The 21,780-nt window shown below is 38.2% G+C and overlaps 1 protein-coding gene across 15 annotated transcripts in view; it reads right to left on the reverse strand.

The window, feature by feature from the left end:
- The window catches only part of IQSEC1 (IQ motif and Sec7 domain ArfGEF 1), a 346,189-nt gene that overhangs the window by 185,928 nt on the left and 138,481 nt on the right, over positions 1–21,780 (reverse strand). For 3 of the 15 annotated variants that reach the window (XM_013187647.3, XM_013187645.3, XM_013187642.3), the window contains exon 1: positions 7,482–7,845. The exons of the other annotated variants lie outside the window; for them this stretch is intronic. In XM_013187647.3, the coding sequence (XP_013043101.1) occupies positions 7,482–7,504 (23 nt within the window). In that variant the 5' untranslated portion in view covers positions 7,505–7,845. Of the gene's footprint in view, positions 1–7,481; positions 7,846–21,780 lie in introns of those variants that run through there. 15 annotated transcript variants of the gene reach the window in all.

The raw sequence follows: 21,780 nt of genomic DNA on the forward strand, positions 1-21,780 counted from the left end.
AAAAAAAAAAAAAAAAAAAAAGGAACCCCACAAGGTCAACCTGTTCTGATTTCTGTTGCCAACAGTGTGTCAGCAACTGCACAGCCAAGATGAGTCGGATTTTCTGTTTAAAGATGTCAACTGATGGTAACACCTACAAAGTACCTGAGCTTTTGGAAAGCCAATCACAACCCAATTCAGTCATCAGGCAGATTGCCATCATGGGCCATACCCTGCTAATGCCGCCCAGAGCAAACTGAGTGGTGACACCTTTGGGCCCCTTAGAAAGAAGACCAGAATGATTCTATAGGAAGATGGATAATGTTACCAAAAACATGACAGACCATGATAAAAGCCATTAGAACATGTAAAAGCAGTATTTTCTGACAAGAGAAACATGATATTCACACAAGCTGCTCCACACAATTGACAGAACCAGGGTAGTACGTCATAAGTGTACATTGCATGACAAAGTCTCACATTGGGTAGGGAAAGGGATCACACTGATGAAATCGCTGCGTCCTGCTTTGTGAATACTTAAGTTTTCCAGTAGAAGCAAAAGGAGATCAGCATGAGGGTGTCCCAGGCCTCCCTTACTCCCACCCTTTTTCTCCTATACAAGTATTTCTATTCTCATTAATAGCATTTTCTTCTTCAGAGAATAAACCAGTAAACATATCAATGAATCTCCATGGATTTACTTGTGCACAACAAAATATTTTGAACAGAGTTTGCTCCTGGCTATCCCCAAAAGCTTCTGCCCATGAGGTTCCAGAAGTGTGTCCTCCTCTGACCTTCCCATGTTCCAAAAATACCAAAACAACAAAAGTCCTCTCTGCAGTTTCAGCCTCCTCCTCTGCAGTTACGGTTAATACTCACCTATTGCACAAGACTGGTTAGGAGCCCAACTGCTTTGAGTTTCTTTTCGAAGGTGCAGAAGAAATGCAAAAGTCCAGTCACCTTGATAGCAAATAAGAAGCACTAAAGGTTTGTCAGGTAGCAACTACACTGGCACTCGACTGTCTTACAGGCGCAGGTATGGAACAGACAAAACAGATGACGAACTGTTCAACTGCAGACTTGTAATTACGTTACCACATATTGCTGGGTTCAGCAAGAACATTCCAGATGTTAAAGACATATGCTCAATGTGTAAAGCTACATTTCAGCCCCTTGCTGCTCAGTGACACCGGGCTCTTTATCCAACTAGTTACAGCAGCAGACATGAGGTTTGGACTCTGCTCCAAACTTCAAAATCCAGGGATATCTTGACCAAGTGTTTTGGTTCCTCCAGGTCCCACTGACTGATGCCCAATCAGCCTGATAACAGATGATGCTCAGGCTTACAGCCCCGTCAGCAAACTGATTTTACCCAAAGCAAATCCACCTTTACTGGCACAATTTAAGATCAGTACGTGGCATTTTGTACATTAGTTGCACACTAAAGCAATACTTCCATTTATTTTCTCATCTGAATTATATCAGGAAAAGTTCACGATTAAAGTTACTTAAAAAAAAATCAACTTGTAAGATAGATATTTCAATCAGCCTTCAACACAAGTTTGCACTCAAAATAGAATTGATTTAAGGATTTAAGTCATAACACCTAAAGACATCGTAAGAAATATATTTAAATTAGGAGCAGCGATCACCTCCTCTGTTTGCAGTGTCATACTTGGCCCTGTTTAGGTTTTGCATCTTGAGACGATGGTACTTCACATTAAAACAGATACTCAGATACTTCAGAACTGACACAAGACAAATGACTAAATTGATGAATGCTGCTTCTGGGAAATTCAGCTTCTAAAGCATGGTAAAGCTTCCACGGGATGTTGTGGTAATTCCCCACCTCCAGGCAAAGTTTTTTCCAGCTTCCCACAGGTACTCATGGACAGGTAATCACTTGATAAATTTTTATTTATTTATATTTTTAAATTCTTTTGAGAACAGACTACTAATACAGTAAAAACAGAACTAAACCCAAAATAAATTCTATGATAAAACCTCGAAATCACATCTCCCTTGGGAGGCCAGCATTAAGCAAGTCTAAGCTGCAACATTAGTACGCAGACCCAAAGTAGGCTTCACTGTTCCTTTACCTTCTATATAAATTCCCATATTTGCCATTAGAAACCACTCATTTTAACATTACTTTTGTATTCATCAGCAGAACAAAAAAGCCCTTTGTTTTTATTATTTTGGGACTAGAGTCTTGCTTAGAAGTACAAATAAGAAGAACTAGATTATCACTTAAAGCTATAACCACAAGCCAACATTCGCTCATTTTCTCCTACAATCACCAACAAGCCTCCTAAACTCAGTAGACATATTTCTCAATACTGGTTTTAAAACAACCTGGGAACCCAGCTATTAACTTCTAATTACTTCTGCTTTAACGGGCTATTCCCTATCTGTTTCCCAAACGTGCCCTTAGCAGGCTGCTAGCTGTCCCGCTCCTGGGAACAGGGCAGTGCCGCTGCGCGACCCGTCGTGGCGAGCACTGCATCCACCCAGCGAAACGCCGAGAGCCTGCGCAAGGCTTGTCCTCCAAACTGAACGGCATGTGGTGCTTAGCGCAGGATGTGATATCCAACCCTTTTTATGCTGCCAGTGTTTAATTTTAGCCGTATATAAATCTGTCAGTAGTTTGATGGAATTATTAAACCATTACTTTCTTAGAGCTTCTTCCTAACAAGATTACCAGCTTTCAGACAGAAGAGACTGTTGTCTCATGGGTACTTAGGAAAGCTGTATTAGCACAGGCCTGCATCAGAAGAAATGATGTCTTTGTAACGCTGCTGACGGGACCAGCAGGTACGTCAGTTCACCTTAACTACCACATTTTTCCGTAGCCCTCTTACTACATACACTGTTCCTCTTCTTCGTACGAAGCAACAATCTGTCGCCTCCATCTGCCAGTATTTTCCCTTTTCTTCTGGTACATGTTCCATCAGGTACTGTGTTCTAGTGAGTAAGTACAAGTGCTACCAAAAATGTGCACCAGAACAGCCTCCTGAAACTGCCCAAGTCACTCTGTATACCTGGTGCTAGGGGACAAAGATCCATTGTCAAACTGACTTGTAAATAGCACAAGTGGTAGACGAGTTCATCTGCTATATAAACCCATTCACTTCATTGGCATCTGAGGTAGCTTAGAGTGATTTATTTGGTTGGATTCATGCCTGCAAGCTAATAAAATGAATACTTGCATTTTAATCGTATTTTAACCTGATGAAGAATAACACTATAGTACAAGTTGATAGTTTTCTTTCTCGTCTCAATCCAGAGCTATGACTACAGCTGAGATTAGAAAAGACCAGAGGTAAAAACAAGAAAAGTCTGTCCTGTTCTTATTTAATAAATCTAATCATTTATTTAGAGACTAATAAAATTTGAAATAAAAACAAACTGACTTCCATAAAGGTGGCCAACAATAAAAATCACAGTAATACAGGCTTATATTGACTCCAGATAAAATTTTGATAATGAATGTGGTTAATCACACAAGAAAGTCTTTCAATGCATTAACTGCACCCACGAGACAATTCAGAAATTCATCACAGCAGATAAAATGGCAGATAGCTTTATATGGCAACTCACACAAACTCCTCAACCTAAGTTTGACTGTAGCTGTCTGCAGACACATCCACTAAGGTGTGACCTAGCAGACGACCCATTTACATTCACAAGGACAAATTCCTACTGTACTGACATCAGAGGTATTCCTCTTACTCCTCAGATTTTCAGCCCAAATACACAGGACATTATGATTTTGGCTTTTGAAGTAGCACCAACAATTTTTTTATTTAATTTGTCCTATTTTATGTCCAGCAATTTGTGGTCAAGTATGTCAAGGAGAGGCAGTGGTGGCCCATGGAAAATACTATGCTTTTTTACAGTGTTCTTATTAATTGCAGTCTTATACAGAATTTATTGAAAAGCAACTACAAGAAATTAAATGCTATTATTGCTTTTACAGTTGCATATGTAAAAAAGGCCTTTGAGCTTATATGGCAAAGATCTTCACACACTATAAAAGATTACAACTAATATATTTTCCAGAATGTTATTCCTATCATTTCCTTCCAACACGATAGCTTTCTGCACACAGCTTGGGTACTGCAACACAGGAAGGTAACAAGACACATCATGTCCAGTAAACATCAATCAAATTACCTGTCAGAACAGCCTGACTCGGAGGACAAACAGGAAAAGCACCCAGACATCACAAAGTAGCACAACCACATATTCTAGACCTGCAACGTTGGCATCTCCCTCCTTCCCTCCATCTCCCCCCTCACCACGCAGTGGTCATGTAACCTAATTAAGCACATACAGGCTAGAGTACAGAGCACTGAATTTTGCTCAATAATAAATAAAATTCAGTCATCATCACAATGATGATGATGAACAAATCAGCATTTGTACATGTTGCAATACAAATGCTAACTGATAGGTTCGTGTTTGGAAAAATACTACCCTTTATGTATTTCCAATTTAAGTGTCCATAGATGGATTTTAATAACAAAATAAAATAAGGTAGGCTTTCACTGACCTCTCCTCCATCAAAAGGGCTTTAAAATAATCATCTCCTCTTGGGAGAACAAGACCAGTACCATCACAACATACTAAACAAGACACGCATCTGTTATTTTTGCCCCATCCTATAGCACAATGCCTATTAACGTTACATAAAAAATAATTATTATAAACTTTTTGGTTTTGTGAAAATGAAATATTAGCCTATATAAATAGCCAAAAGATGATTCTTTTACATCGTGGCCAACACAGAGTTTGTAGGCAGTCTCCAATAGTGGGTTAACTGTAACTAGGGTGAATTTAATTAAGATTGTTAATATGTAGACACATAATTAGGATCATTATTTCCCTCTTGATTAAGTCGTAATGCAAAATATCTATTCTGAAGGGTGATGTACAGAAATTTACAGTACAAATACAGTGTACTTGTATCATTTTTGCTTACTATTCAGTTTTTAAATTTGTAGAAAAAATATACAGTTCAAAACCTGAAATGAAACAGAGCGGAGACAAAGCTGCATAGGATAGAAGGAAATAAACATTTTAAATTAAATCAGAAAATTGATAGGTTAACTGCATCTTTTCTACATTTCTTACTTCATTAAAATAGGTCCCAGAATTTCTCAAGAAACTGCAAGTCACATTAGAGAATACAGCCACATTTATGACTTCACAGAGTGTTAATCATAGTAAAACCACATCTAAATAGTGGCTCCTATACATATTGGATTAGATGCTCATGGAAAAGGAAGAGTAGTAATATGCGAAGAATGAAATTAAACAGATACACCATAAGAAATTTACGGCAATGGAAATCCTGTTACTTGAAACAATGGTACAATGACATATGCTCTACTCAGTGCAGCATCTGAAAAAGCAACGCTTTGCTGATCCTAGTAGTTTGACATCGCTGCTGTTCTAAAAAAAGCTAAACAGCAATCCAGGCTTTTTTTTTTTTCTTTCCATTTTATATTTCAAATGTAAAATGTAAAAAAGATGTGTTTTAAAATGTAAATGTCCTTAGTGTGTATATTACTAGAATGTTAACAGACTTAAAGTATTTAAATTTTCATCTCCAAACTAACTCATGCATTAACGAGCTTGTGTCTCCAACTACTTAACAGATGTTATTACAGTTTGGAACAGATCAGTTTTAAAGAATATGAAGGATTTGTGTGTATATAACCCCTCCCTTCCCCATACATATTCTACAGAGTTGGTTCTAAAAGAGCCCTAGGCTTACATTTTTCTTCTTCTCAACTACCAGCATTTCCCTTTTTATCATTCTTAAAGATGAGTCAAAATTCAGAATAACAGAAGTCATAGTTCACATCTTGTTTTCTACAGCATTGTGCTGAGGCAGGTAAAAGATATCAAAAACGTAAGCAGTAATATAGGAAAATACGGCACAAAATGGTTCTACAAATAAGACTGCATCATCACTGTTAAAGAAAGTAACCTACAGAGATGAGATATTCTTTAACACTGCATGATAAGCACGGTAAGAAATTCTGTCCCCTACTGAGAGTTACAAAATCCCGGAATCACAGCACTCAAAGAAAAATAGAGTCTAACACAAATGATTTCTCCCTTGTATAAACATAAGGCATTATTTCAAAGCTGATCCATATATACCTTGAAGACTACAACCTGTTTTCCAAACATACTTTCCTTGTTTGAACTTCCTATGTACAGTTCCAAGTTTTCTCTCATTTTCAAGCATTTCAACTTAACCATTCATACAGTCTCTGTAAAACAAAAGGCTCAAGAAAACTTAAGAACAGATTTCAATACTCTCAATTCTCATTACAAGCAGTTTACTCTTGAATGGTTAAACTTACTATGTCTGCATGTGGACAGTGCTACTGAACATGAGCTAGATTTACTCAATTAGGACCCTCATGGTCACTATTAAAATAATTGACAACACCTACAGACCACAACTGCATCTCCTTAATGTAAGATCCTTGAGCAAAACTAAATTTAACCCGAAAGGCAGAGGATTTTTAACCAGAATTCAGAAATGCAAATACCAGGTACAGCCATTCCAAAACAGTGGATTAGAAGTGAACCACTGATGGAAGTGAGGGTGGGTGGTAGAGGACAACGTAACTGCACACTTGTGTGTATTTGGTTCTGATTTTTATCTCAAGTGGAACAACACTGCACTACACTTTAAGAGAAAGCTTAGAGTAAGGGCCATGTGGAACCACCAGAATTCAGCCGAATAAAACTGCCCAGTGTGCTTGCTGTACGTAGCCGTATGCTGATGCCACAAATGGTATGCAAACTTTAGCATTGCCCTTCCTCTCGCTACAAGTGGATAAGCACTTAACCATTCTGCCAAACGTGACAACTCATGTGAAGAGCTGCTGTGCTGCATTCAGTGAACAAAATACTAAACTCCTGCTGTGATGACTGTAATGTTTGAGAAACTGTTCAAGTAAATAATAAACAATTAATGCATCTTTAGGATATGAGCAAGCATATATACCACAATAAAAACACAACGATATTTTGCTTTATTGATGTTATATTGCTTTAAGACTGTAGTCCATTTCTTTCTGTAAATATTTATGCATTTAAAAGACAGATTATACTTTAATATGACAAAGCATTCAAACAAAATGGAAGAGATTCTTGACTCATCATAGACAGACTACCTAGCATCCTACATTGCTTTTATGCAAACTGTTTTTTTTCATTATTTTCTTTTCTTCTGCTTAATATTGGCTTATCCACTTTCATTAGGTTAAATCTTTAAATACTCACATGCATAAACACAACCATCATCTGTGCATTTCTAATATAGAAATCATTAATCTGCCAAAAAGGTAACACCCTAAAAATGGTTCATGGAAAGAAACCTACCAAACAATAAACTGATCACTACTCCCACTTCTGGAATCCTCAACACAGATATCAGAGACGTGATGACAGATGAAGAAGGAAAAGGTACTCACAAATAACACCTTCTGCAAGCCATCCTTGAATGTGTTGTGGATTTGGTACTTATATTTTCTTTCAAGCAGCCTGAGGTAGAAAAGCTTTCTTAAGAAAAAAAAGAATCACATTCACAGCTTTTACATGCTCATTCAAGATCAGCCACAGAGGAACATCACAGATAAGCAAGCTGGTGATGTAACCAGCATCAAACACTGCATCAGATAAACCCAAAGGCTTTACAGGGTTATATTTTGCAAAGCCAAAAGGTTTTTCCCAGAGAGGAGGTTTAGGAAGCATAAACCAGCCACATTGTTTTCACAATCCTTGTGGGCTTGCTTTCTGCTTCCAGAAAAAGTCCCAAATCTATATTTATTATTAAACTTCATCACCAAGAAAAAATAATATGCTTTCTCATTTGATATTTAGACTGAAATTTAAAAGCACCAAATGGTGCATTTTCGAATGCACCGTCTCTATATGAACACTGTAGTACAGTCCAAACCAAGAAAAGGCCATTGGTCCTTTTATCTCCATGGTAACAGCAGCATCTGTGAAGACAAACCGTATTCCCTCTTCACTGCAAAGTCAATTTATAGTCACATACTATGACATAAACCGATAAGACAGCAAAGCTAATCAGCAACAAGGAGAAACAGGAACCAAAACACGAGATTAAGCTCATGCTCAAGAGAATGTTCTTCTGTGCACAGCGTTTCTCACGTGCAAATTACAAAATGAATAACTAAATCAAGCTGATCCTTTGAGCTGATCCAAGCTGGGAATTTGTAAACTTACTAGTTCAGCTAACAAGTTGCTGAATATTTTATAAAATTAGCTTCATGTTTAAATCCAGTTTTACCATATTTAATAGGACGACAATTAGAAAAGTAGTTGTTTGCAAAAATCACCAAACTATTACTTAAATATGACCTTTTCCTTCAATATTTCCTTAAAAGACTCAGCATTAATAGCAATGACACAGTGAGAAGTTTCATAGCTGCAAGATACTGCCCTCCCATAGCCTTCCCCTCTTTTTTAAGCACCATCAATGATGTAAGGACTTCAGCAGCATCATTCCTGTGCACTAACCACTAACAGTCTCTACCTCTGGGTGAATGACCAGGCTTGATGAGTCACAACCTTGGTTTTATTTAATTCCTGTCCATGGTAGTTCTTTGTTCAAAAATAAAATTTAAAAAGTTCCTTTCTCCTCCCCTTGCTTACTGCCCCACTCCAAAGCTCAGTGCAAAGGCCTTACATTATCAACATAGCCAAGCTTCCTCCCTTGCTTCATGAATCAATATAATGACCATCTGCTCATATTATTAAGTTAAATATATACCAGAACACACTGATGAGGGCAGCTCATTTGCCATGGTCAAGTGATCAGTTCATAGCCGTTCCATAGCCAGTTGTAATACTGCCAGAGTAAGAGAGAGCAGGTGGTCAGCCAAATGCTACTTATCACAGCGTTACCTATGAAGTTCCCCAGGCTAAAGAGAAGCATGAACTGTCAGAGATGCTGCTAAATTATGTAACTTTGGGAAAAAACAACAACAAGAAAAAGGTAAGGCATGAGGTTTTCTGATGATCTTTATTTAAAACTGATTTGCAAAGGATTGTCTTTTGTTAAAAACACCCCAAGTTGCTCCCCTTTGGTCAGTCATCTGCCTAAAGCTGAGCAATTAGCTTCTAACCTCTCCCCCACCCCCACTTATCTGCCACACAAATTCCTGCTACTCTGGAAACCAACATAAAAATCTTATTTAACAGACATGCATTTAGTTTTACCTAATCATCTTACCCCTTCCATCACTACAGAATAAATTTTATGACCATTTATAGAATTTTCAGGGAAGCCACAGCCCCAGAGTCATCCCCATGTGGTAGAGCTACATCAGTGCAATAGGAAACCACAACTAACTAACTGAGAGAGGAGTCCCAAAGTTCTCCATTTCCCCCCGTAATCAGCCCATAATACTTGGATACTGCATCAACAGGTACTTACTCGGTATTAATTTTCAGAAAGCTACATCTGTCTAAACATACACTTGACGTGACGCTGCCCCACACAGCAGAAAGCGTACTATACGGAGTTTTGTCTAATGTGGCAATTCCTAAACAGATTTATTTATAAAGTTCACAAAACCTTCACTGTGAGGCTGATCCTGAAACTCTAATGCAGGCTCATGGCTTGGACCAGGCTCCCTAGCAAAATGTCCCCGTCCCATGTTGTAAGCCTGATTTAAAGCATCCATACCTCAAATATAACATTTACAACACTGCAAAACTGTAACATGACTGCTTGGTATCTTCTAATTTTGCAAGCTAAACACTTTTTCCACAAATTCACAGAATCAAGTGTTTTTTTCTATTGCACTGAAGACAGCCGAAAGGTATCTTTCCATTTTCCAGAGAAGCCTTTCCATGATTTAAATGCTACCTCATTTTTAACAGATACTAAATACAAAGCACTGAAGAAATTCTAAAAGGTGCACATGTACTGTGAAATTGCACATCACAGCCAAAACCTTCTAACAGCAATCAATACATCACAAAGATAAATGCCTGATAAGAAAATAAAGCCTTTCCATAAAGAGTCCCATAAAATGGCTTTCCAACCTACTCTAAATTCAAGCAGCTTAATCACCACTTCTCTATAAGGTAGAGGATGTACAAACAGTCTCGTCAGCTTGGTCTGAGTCTTCTCTTTTCAAATCTAGTTTCTGCAGATGTCCAGCAGCACAGTGCACAGACTGAATGAAAAATGAAGAAGAAATTATTCAGGTATTCAGAAAGATGTTAAATGGATGATAATCATTTCAGGAGGAAACACTTCGGTCCCATAACTAAACCAGATTCTGTGTAACAGTTAATCACTTAATCTATTTTTTCAAAAGTCCAGTTTTGAGGAGTAAGAAAAACAAGACTGAAAAGCCAAATCAATAAGCAAAAGTAAATTGTACAAGATGCATTATCTGGATTCCACACATGCTAATGCTACAGAAGGGCTCTCAGCTGCTGCATGCATGTTGAATTCTGTACCCACACATCTTTAGACGTGATTTCTACTGCTTCTTCACTTAGGTTTCCTACAACAGTTTTAGTAACAAGCTTCCCCAAAAGCAGCAACTGAGCTTTCAGAATGTTTTCTTCAAGTATGAAAGATGCATTCATAATATAAGAGCTATTCCTTCCTATTCTGTAATGAATAGCATTGAAATTTTAATTTTAGACAGGACAATAGTAATAAATTTTTTGTTATGCATAACATTTTGTCCTGTGTTTGGTTCAAGTTTTCTGTTTGAAGTGTTCAGAAAAAGGTAACTGAAAAAACACCATCTGGTTCTAAACCCATCTAAGCCCCTACCATGTTATTCAAGGTAACAGAACAACTTGCATAGTATATGTTAAGAGTGTGCTCAGGTTGCTGTTTGAGGCCATATATCTTTAGTCCATTGCCTTCGTCAGTTCTCCCCTGGTCATACGAAGTTGTCCTGATGTATAAACATATGATAAAGCCTGCCATGTTTGTATTTTAGCAGAAGAAATTAAAATGTTTTAACAATTGATTGAATACAATGAAATGAAGTTAGTAACTGTACCAACTATCTAGCCTATGCTTTTAACTTCAAAAAGTCTTTTTTTTTTTTTTTTAATATATGAAAAATATAGTAAGTAGGACAGATTTGGAACATGAAGGTTACAGTTTTTCCTGATGCTATGAAGTCCACTCAGCAAGATACTTGGTACAGTATGTTATTCAACACCACTCCGTGGAAAGTCCTAGATATAAGATGCCCAAACCATTATCATAACAAGTTTGCATTCAAAGTATTAAATACAAAAAAAAGACTCTGAAAAGATACTGAAATTGGGAAGAACTCCCATGGGTTTCATCAGGGGCTGCATGTCACAGTAAGCATTCAGTTCTACTAATTCCTACCAACATTATTAATCTGTGTATGCAGCCAGTGAAGCATTTCCAAAAAATCAGTTCTCTCTGCTCAGATTTCTGTTCCTTTCATTACAGCAAGGAATAAACAAATCACCTGAACAAAGTCAAACAGCGGTATACATGATAGCCTCTGTGGGGTCACCACAACTTATGCACTGCATGAGCTGTAATTCATACACCAGATGACATTTACAAATCAAAATGACCCTCTACTAATTGCTGGCTTGTTTGTTTTAAATGAAGGCCGAAAATCATCTTGAATGATTTTGGATATACTACCACACACAGCTATTTGTTATCATTTATTGTTTTCTCATGCTTATTATTTACATGTTGGTCTCTGCATGATTAAGATACCTAGCCATTTATTCATTCTTGAAAATCAGATCAAGCCAGGCTTGTGGCTGAAGTTACAAGAGAAGTCACATGGCATAAAGCACCTACCCCTTACCCTGCTCTCCATGAAGTCTCAACCTATCTGCTTGAATATACAACCAGACAAGTGTACTCCAAATCTGAAAAGCGTAATTATTGGAACAAAGCCATTAAAACCTAATTTTGATCTCACTAGTGTGATTAGGAGCAGCTGTGTTTTCTATTATCATGTTCTAACTTGTTTTCTTTACAATGTTATTTCTATCAGATTCTGGCCCTTTGTTTCAAAGATTTCCCTTTTTTTCTTTTCTAAAAAAAAATCTCAACAGATTAAACACAGACATTTTTCTACTTGTCCTCCTGATCGTGGCCCCAAAAGTTAGTTTATAATTTTAACACTAATCAGTATTTCTGGACATCAGGGTCATTCTCTAAATGTCACTGTCAAGAAATACTTCCACAGCTTCAAAAAAATACTTACAGACTGCGCAGAGTCTGATCTGGACAAAGTTCAGTGCCCTTGTTTTGTTAAAGCCTATTTCTTAAGTGTCAGTATCCTTTTGAATGCTGTAGTGGGGGCCCACAGAACTCCCCCACAGCAGGAAGGCTCAGGAGACGCAGTTTGCTTGCCAAGCAGCACTGCTCCTTGTGATTCACTGAGGGTCAGCACAGCTACGTAACTGACCGCTTTGCTCTCATGCTGCTAATTGCCAGAGCCAGCATTACAGCGTGCTGGGCCCTTGGGACTTAGGTACAGCACTGCCTACACCTGATTGCTCCTGTGGCCCTTCCTCAGCCCCTCCTGTCCTGCTCCTGTTTGGCTGCTATTGAAATAGAAGTCGCACCTACCAGATCCTGGAACATGGGATGCAAATGTGCTTCTTTTAACTGTGTTAAAGCATGAAAAGTGGTATTTTCTATGCCTTACGTTAAAAACTCAAGTATTAAGGGGTTTGATGACAGAATTACCTCAGCACATTGGGGTAGAAGGGAGAGACAAAGCTGACAACCACCAGGCTGTTCACAGAGGCTGCTAGTAACTGGGATATCTTAGTGATTACTTCTGTGGAAAAATACATCCAGTACTGGATAAAAATTCCCACATATCACCTTAATCATTCTACCACCCAAGACTGTGAACTACTTCTGAGAATTTGGGGCTTGGCCTGTGCCTATCAAGCCTCCGTTCAGCCCCAGAGGAGCACGGTTGAGACAAGGGCCCAAACCGCGCCTGAGGCCGCCATGTCTGAACCAGGGACCCAACCACAGCCATCCTCACAGTCACCAAACCACTGGACACGAAGGTCGAGGGGCCCATCCCGCTGGCTAATGAGGGAGAAGGAGGGGGGCAAGCGAAAGGCAAGGCTGGTTGTTTGGCTGCTGGCTGGGGTCAGCCTACCTTGGACCTCCTAGGCCCCTCAGGTCTCCTCCAAAATGTCTGCAGGCTGCAGGTGGCTTCCGTGAGGGGAGGCCGGGGTTACCCCACACTGCTGGTTCCAGATGGTTGTGGTGCCTCTGTGAGCACTCAGGCAGGGCAAAGCTGAGCCTGTGGCTGCTGGCACCCTGGGGCAGCACATTTGTGAAAGGGCAAAAACACAGCATGGCAGCGAGGGGTGAGGGAAAACGTGAGAAACATCAGCACAAGCACCAAGGTGGAGCAGCAACCACGGCTGCCAAGGAAGAGGGTCCCTGCAGCCTGTGGAGTCTGCTCATGTGTTAGTGATCAGTCAATGCACATCTGCTTGTGTTGAATGTCCTCCACAATACTAATTTTATCCCTGTATGTCCTGAGCTTTGATAGGCAGTTGCTGATGAATTCATCTATTTTATCTCATATATTCTCCATTTACCCTTAACATGGTTAGAAGCATTTATTTAATCTAATACTTTTCCTGCTAGCATTTGCCTCTGATTCAGAGACAAGTAATAGACATATTAAGCCACACAGCCTAAATCTTTTCCACATTAAAAACAAAATAAACAACCTCCCTTTTCCACAATGCACTGGAGTGTATGCCTTTTCCACATTAAACATTTTGCTGTTCAGTCCCATAACCATTTACTGAATTTCTCCAAGTTGTCCATTTATAATGGAAGTCAAACCTGTTTCCATCGCTTCACTAAAACTACTCTCTTTTGCCCCCAAACCCCTCTCCTTCTCCCAGAGATGGACAGGCCCTAATTCCCAGCAGGCTATCTTCTGGGATCAGCTGTTCTGGACGGCCCCTGCTCCTCACCCCAGTGGAGCCTCAGCTAAGCACCAGTTCAGTAGCTGCTGAACTCATCCACTGTCTCTTGTCAATAAAAAGCCATCACCATTACTGGCAGAAGGACGGAGTTGTGGGAAAATCTGAATTTTAACTCTCACAGTAAATTCTTTTCCTATTCAAATACTGGTTTTGTCCATAATCTGACAGAATTATCACCCTAAATGTGAATTCTCAGGACAAGCAGCGACTTAAAGATGTACTAGACATCCCTAGATGTCACAGCTCTGAATTCACACCCAAACTTATTGCTTTACAAATGAAACAAAGCATTCTCAAGCAATTTTTGTACAACTGCAAATTTACTTGAGACTAAATTTCTGATTTGTTTTCCCTCTCTATTATTAAGAGAACAACAAAGCCTGAAAAACCTTTGGAATAGTTCTCTGTAACTTTAATATTTACCACTCACTCTTCACTGGACAATACTCCAACTGCCATAAACTTGAAGGCATCAACTACACCTTGAATATAGACCTAATAGAGAAGAAAGTCTATAAACTTACAGGCTTGAGCATAACTGAATAACAGATCACAACACACAGGAAGAATCCAAGACAGAACTATTTCAGATGCACCAAATCTAAGCAGCAGCAGGAATACCTGGAACACGGCCTAGAATCAGTGGCGGACAAGGACTAAGTACAATGTTTTGGCCTGTGTCACTCTTCTGGGCTTCCTGATATCAGGTCACAGCTGCTGTCCTCTTTAATAAAAAAAATACACTGTTAATGAATCACACTGTAATAGGTATTTGGAAAGCAAATAAGTTTCTTCAGAGTTGGGATAGTTTAATTGCTGCTATTAATTTGACATATAGCATTGTAGTTAATAAGGGAAGGAATATAAGTACAAAATATTTGTTCAGATTCATTCCATCACCCTTTGGACAATGAAGCTGAAAATGAAAACAAACAAACAAACAAACCACCAAAACCAAACCAAAAAAATACAAAATAAAATCTGCTGCATGCACTTTTTAGTACTTGGGATAGTATAAAATAGCAAGTAAGTATCAGAAGAATGAACTCTAATGAGCAGGATGTAATTAATTCCTACAGATCTTCTGGTCTAAGTAAAGCATATCTGTCACTGTAAAATATTTTACTAACATTAGCAAACTAATGGGCAATGTAATACATTATTTAAGAGATAAGGAAACAGTGTGTCTCTATAGCTCAGGATACCACAATTTACTAAATGATGCAGATGTGGTGTTTTTTTTTTCTTTGATACATATTTCTGACCTAACCCAGAGTTATGAAGTCATTCACCCAACAGCTAGCTAATCCAGGGTATCTTCTCACAAAAGCATTCAATTGGGCTGTAAAGTAAATAAATATATAAAAATTTTAAAAGAATCAAAGTTCAGAAGTATTTCCTACATCCTTTATTCATGTTAATTGTGTGCTTTATTTCTGTCTCTGAACTCTGTTGACTTCAGCTGCTCGTCAATAGATCTTACATAACACAGACATTTCCGTTGTTTCATTTTTGCTACATAAAAATAAGTTGGCACTTCATTATTTTTTCTTAGCATTCATTTACTGTGAAGGCATTTTAAATATTTTGTCCTTCATAGTTTTAATAAAAATCCAGCTTAATAAATATTTTAGATGGAGGAAAAATTACAAGTTAATGGTCATTTAATTATTTTGGCAACCAGCCTATGACACATTTCACAATAAGGAGCTTGGACTCAGTTTTAATAACTAGACTCAATTTTACCAACTAGACTAATTCAGGTGTTTGCCCCAGAATTATTAGCTGGGACAAAGAGCAGGAATCTACTGGTTCGGTTGATCAATTATACTAATTAAACATACAAGACTGAAGACAATTGATGTCAATAAATATGTCAATACATTAATAAATACACCAATGCCACCTCTCCCCCCAGGGTAAATATAAACAGAAATCTAGCTGGAGATTTCATGGGTGCATTGCTGACAGAAGCAATAAGTTATCACCGTTACAACAATGAGCTTATAATTTACATTCTCCACTGGTTTCTAGAAGAACCTGAGGAGATAATAAAGAAATCACAGCTGAGTTCCTGAATCGTGGGCGTTTATGGCTGTTGAAATCCCATGCCCTAGAAATTCTAGGGAGCACCTGACTGCTAAACTATTGCAATTTGGCTACATTTGGGACATAACAGTAGTGGAATTTACAAAGAAAAAATATACAGAGCTATTATTATGAGGATTTTTGTTGTTGTTGTTTAGATCAACTTTAACACCACTACTACTGCATAGTTCAACCTACCATGACCACACATGGTAGGGCTGAGTGGCACCCACAGTGTCAAGAACAGGCTGAGTTGGCTGAGTTGAACTACCTGTACATCCACCACAAGTTACTTGCTGTGTCAGCCTATTAAAGCACATGAAAAATTGCCAGCCTTCTTTCACAGTCATTTGTATTTACATGACACTCAGCTGCAGCAGCTCGTGGCACTGTTCTTGACAGACTGCATTAGGAGATAACAGCCCACGGCAAAAAACATGGGAACTGCAAAGGAACCCTGCCCTGGCGTGGGGTCAAGGGCAGGGTCACCATCTGATGATATAAATCAGTCTGTGCTGAACTGCAGTCCCTGGGTTCCTGCATCAGAAGTGACATATCATCCTTGACATCTATAAATCATGCATCTTCTTTATTAGTTTTCAAAGCAGATTTTCAACTTGGAGGAAGGTCAAAGGGATTTTTGAAGACATCCAGTGTTTCTGAGCATGTGCAAGTGAACACACCAGTTTAATGCTGTTTGATGATGTAGGGACCATCAACTCAGTGGTTTCAAATAAGTACAGGCCTCAAAGAACATTTCAGTGAAATGACTGATGCTGAAGAAAAATGTGGAAAGATAGTTCACACCAAGCCTATACTTGAAGTTATAATTTATAGGAGGAGAGCAAGGCAAAGAGAATTTAACGGGAGAAAAAAAACCTATCAGTCAATATTGTGTGCATATAGAACCACTGCAGCAGGCCATGAAACTTTCAGAGAAACTTCACCTGAAAAAACATCTATAATCTTCAAGATGATCATTTATCTGCAGAAAATGTCAGGGGGTCAGGTATTCCAAATGTGTAAAACTTTTTAATGAATTAATGCATATTTAGGATATGTACTCTGTGATAGTTATAACACAATGGAAATTTTAAAAATCCACTTTATGGATTCATGTATTGCCCTAAATATTCAAAAGCATCAATATTCAAATTATGTTATTCTTATTCTTCCTTGCATTCTCCTGAAGCCTAAAGGCATATGAGATTTGAGTCCAGATTAACACAAGAATCCAAAGATCATGCTTCAATTTCTGCTCTGTTCTGAGGCCTGTTAAATGTCAGATTAGAGAGCTGATTATGGAGTTAAAGGTTTCAAACCGGAGTACTTGTTAATTCAATGACTGAATATAGGACATGAAAGGCTGGTTTATAGTAAGCTCAGTTTTATAAGGAACAGCTCTCAGAAGCACGCAGTACTGTCCAAAACTCTCAGAAAGCCTGGAATTGTACAGTTATTATTATTATTACATGTATGTGCTGGTTCTCTGGTGCTTCTAATATGTCTACAGACAGGTATTAGCTGCAGTATTTTCCTTGGTGAATTAAGGGTAAATGAAAAAAATCAAGTATCCATCCTCCCAAGGCCCTTCTGCAAAAGCCTTAACAAGTAAAATACCTCTACACATAGAGTGCAGAGTATGAAAGATAACTGCATTCAAGTTTGCACACAGAAAAGTCATTGGCTAACAAGGACTACAGAATACGCACTTGTAGACACAAAAAATTCCTCTTGAGTACCATTTGCCAGTTATTTTTTTTTCTGGCAACAGACACAGTGGACTTGGCCAGCATTCCTCAATGCAGCAGAGGCATCAGGCTGGTGAAACAGCTGCTCTCGCAGGCAGCCGGAGCAGGAGTAGCTGGCCAGCTTCTCCTCCGAGAGGCTTTTGGAAGCCAGCCACCGTCTAAGCAGGCCTGCTTGAGAGCAGCTATACTGGATGCTAATGACCTTGGCAGTACACGTCATAAAGTACAAGTTGAGCTGTGCTAGAAGAATCCTAAAAAACTCTATGCAATTTTTTTCCAACGTGTAACCTACTGCATCCCTTTCTTATACTTCAATCTGCTTAGGACTCTTCAGTGATAAACATTAACAGCAAATACTTCAGCAATTTAAATTACTTTTCAGACCTATGCAAACAAATAACACAGCTCCTAGCAAACATCTGCTGTTAAATCCACAGAAATGGGTCATTTTTGCAGGACAGTTTTAGCAGACATTTACATTTCAGGTTGAAATTTGACCTATTGAGCATTTCAGCCTAGGGGCAACTTGTTTGAAAGTTTGAAGGAACAGAGTTAATTCATGGAACAAGTTATTATTATTGATTTATACACAGAAATTGTTTGAAACAACTTTAGAAATCCTGATAACAGCATTCAGAATGATTAATATATAAAAAAATGTTTATTCCATTTCAATTCTCCTCCACATGACACCTACCAACTTCTGAATAGTATAACTGTATTAGAAACAAGAACATACTGCCCTCCCCTCCTTGCAGTTACTAATTAGCTAGACCAAATAGAGAGAAAATCTTCAAAAGAATTACTCCTTTCTCCCCACCTTTATTTTCTTTTTCATTATAGGTAACAGATTAGCAACACTAAGTTACATCAATGAAGTCGTATTTTCCCCTCTGTATTTATGTAGATGTCTAAAAAGGTTTCTTTACAGCAGTAGATTAGTATTTCAAGAGTAAAATTTTACTTAGACTCAAGACAGATTATGTGGTTCCAGTCTCTACAATGAGCTTTGTTTGTTGAGGATCAAGTTCCAGCCAGCTCTGGTAGGCATGTTAACTGAAAGCATTTATGCTGATATTTAGCCTGGGAATTAAGGTGTGCTGCAACGAGATAAATTCACACTTAAATGTGGCTCAAAGCAGCCTGACAGAAGGGGAATCACCACTGCGATACAGGCCTCATAGCACAGAGAACAGGTTTATCTGTAATATTAAATGTATTCAGTGCAGTAGGTGGAAAAACTAAAACAAACAACAAAATAAAGCAAACAACCAAGCAACAGCAAACACCCCAAAACTGTCTTCTGTTTTTAAAGACATTGGGAGTTGTGATGATACACACAGACTGTGTGTCCTCTGAAGTAAAAAAGGAGTAAGACGTTAGCACTCTGAAGTGGTACCTGCCAATATCCAAAATCTGCCCTAACATACACATCTACCAGATGAATTGTATCCATTTTTAAGCAACCTAAGTTCATGCTAATGCTTTCAGGGCTATGCACGGAACCAGAAGTATAGCCAGAGAAAGGATATCAGTCTTTATCCCACAACAAAGCAATTTTATAAGTTTTTCTTTATAATGTTACATTAAGTAATGTCTGAAAAGAAATAGAAGTACTTAACATATTTTGAGTGTAGTATACACATCATACCTGTATATTTTCCTTACCACTTTCACATTATTATGACATCATTAATAAAACAGTTGTTATTGTAATATATTACTAATAAGATGGTTATTCAGCTCTTCCAGAAATACAAAATATGAATGCTTTCAAATGAATTTTCTATATACAATACACAATCCTATAGGAGCATAACCCACAGAAATATTATAATGAATTCTAACCATAAGTCTTTCGAACATAAGGTTGTCTAAACTCATTAGTCTCTTTTCTATGCAAATGCCTGAAAAGAAAGCAGTGGTATGCAACACAAATTTGCTGTAGATTCACGCAACCATTGCAAATTGTTAATGAACACCCTCTAAAGTAACCACACCACCAACATACGTTTCAGTTTGATGTTTTGAAAGCCCAGCCATAAAATATCAGAACCATCCAATATTGTTAAAACAAAACCAAACAAGAATAATTTATACAACTTTCTTGATTTTTTTTTTCTGACATGGGTTATAAAAGAATGTATGTCTTGATGAAATAACGTTTGCTAAAGAGATCCCAGATGTGCTTCACCACAACAGTAACTAGCCAGACTAAAGGTCTATTTTGTCTTGTAGACCACCTCCTATCACAGACCAATAACAGATGCATAGAGAAGGGTACAAAAATAAAGGATTTATTATTATTATTATTATTATTATTTAAGCCTGGAGACGAGAAGACCTGGGGGAGCTAACACCAGCTTTCCAGAACCTTAGAGGAGGTTACTGAGACTGACGGAGCCGAGCACTCAACTGGGGAGCATAGCTGGCAAGAAGACGGCAGTCACGCTGGAACAGGGCAAGCCCTGACTGAACAAGGCAAAACATTAGCCTGTTAGAATAACTAAGTACTCAAACACCCAAACAGCCCCAAAACAGTTATGAAATCTTCAGCTTCAGTGGTTTAAGACCTGAGCAGACAAGCTCTCAGCAAACTGGTCTGATTTTAGTGTTGATCCTGCTTTGAGCAGTAGGATGGAGCAGATGACCTCCAGGGTCGCTTAAACTTGAACAATTCTGTGATTCAATCATACTCCGGTACTTGTCCAGTTTCCAAGAACTTACAGTTCAGCGACTCCCTAACCACAGGAGTGTCTCAGAGGTTAATAACCCCGGGTGAATTTTTCTTCCACGACTGTGTCTTTTGAATCTGTATGAACTCAGCATCAACTATGCTCTGTGCCAGAGCATTGGAAAATTTTATTATACTTTACAGGGAAAAAAAAATACTTCTATTTTCTTAATCAGCCTTCATTTTCTGCTCAGTAGCTATGATTACAGGAGAGGCTGAATGATTACTCTTACTCACTCCATAAAACTCGCAGTCCTATTAACCTTTCTCATTCCTCTCCTCCATCCCACCAGCCACTCCTCTTCAGGCTGAAGGCCAGTGCAGTTAATCATTATTTGTACAGAAGCTGTTCATTGGATCATTTCTGATTTCCTTCTCCTTGCCTTTTACCACTGCAGTGCAACAACTGTAGATCAAGATTACTATTTCATAAGAAGTGAAGTAAAGAATATTTCAGAGCATGTGTCTTGTCCAATACGGCTACCCTTATGACAATAAATAAATAAATAAATAAAAAATTCATGGCAGGTTCAGCCTTTTACTTCCTTACAGGAAAAGAATCATTGATGGCCCATTATTAAAAAGTGGTGGAAGGAACTTTCCTAAGCTGATTAGGTTGCAGCTTCCAGACATGACCATCTGTGGGGCTTCTCTTTGCTTCTATGACCACACAGAACAGTGATGAGGACTGGGGCAATATGCCACCTGAGCTAGTCAAAGAGAAGACAGATGGTGCTGGAGGCAGTGATCAAAGTTATAGTAGGTAAATCTGTTCTGTTTTTATAATTGTGAAGGCTGTTTCATTTGTGCGATGAATTTCAAAAAAAAAAAAAGCATGCCTATTAATTCAGTTTTGCAAACCTCAATAGTATATTTTTGTTCTATACCCCAAAAAAATTAAAAAAAAAAAAAAAAATCTTTCAGGTATGAATAAATCAGAGTATTTTCCTTGCTGGAAACAAAGTTAACTGGCATCCATTTTACAAGGAATGCCCAGTGTACTAAGTAACATTTGCTCCAGAAAAATATTAGTTTTAAGCTAACTTAAAATGAAATGAAACGTTCAAGTATAGAACTTTGCAAATATATCAGAAAAAAATGTTTTGTGGGTGTTGTTTTCTGACAACATTAATGTTAAGATGAATGACGTAGCTTTTTGCT

The sequence above is a fragment of the Anser cygnoides genome, chromosome 10 (genome assembly GCF_040182565.1).
Source record: "Anser cygnoides isolate HZ-2024a breed goose chromosome 10, Taihu_goose_T2T_genome, whole genome shotgun sequence".
NCBI lineage: Eukaryota > Metazoa > Chordata > Aves > Anseriformes > Anatidae > Anser > Anser cygnoides.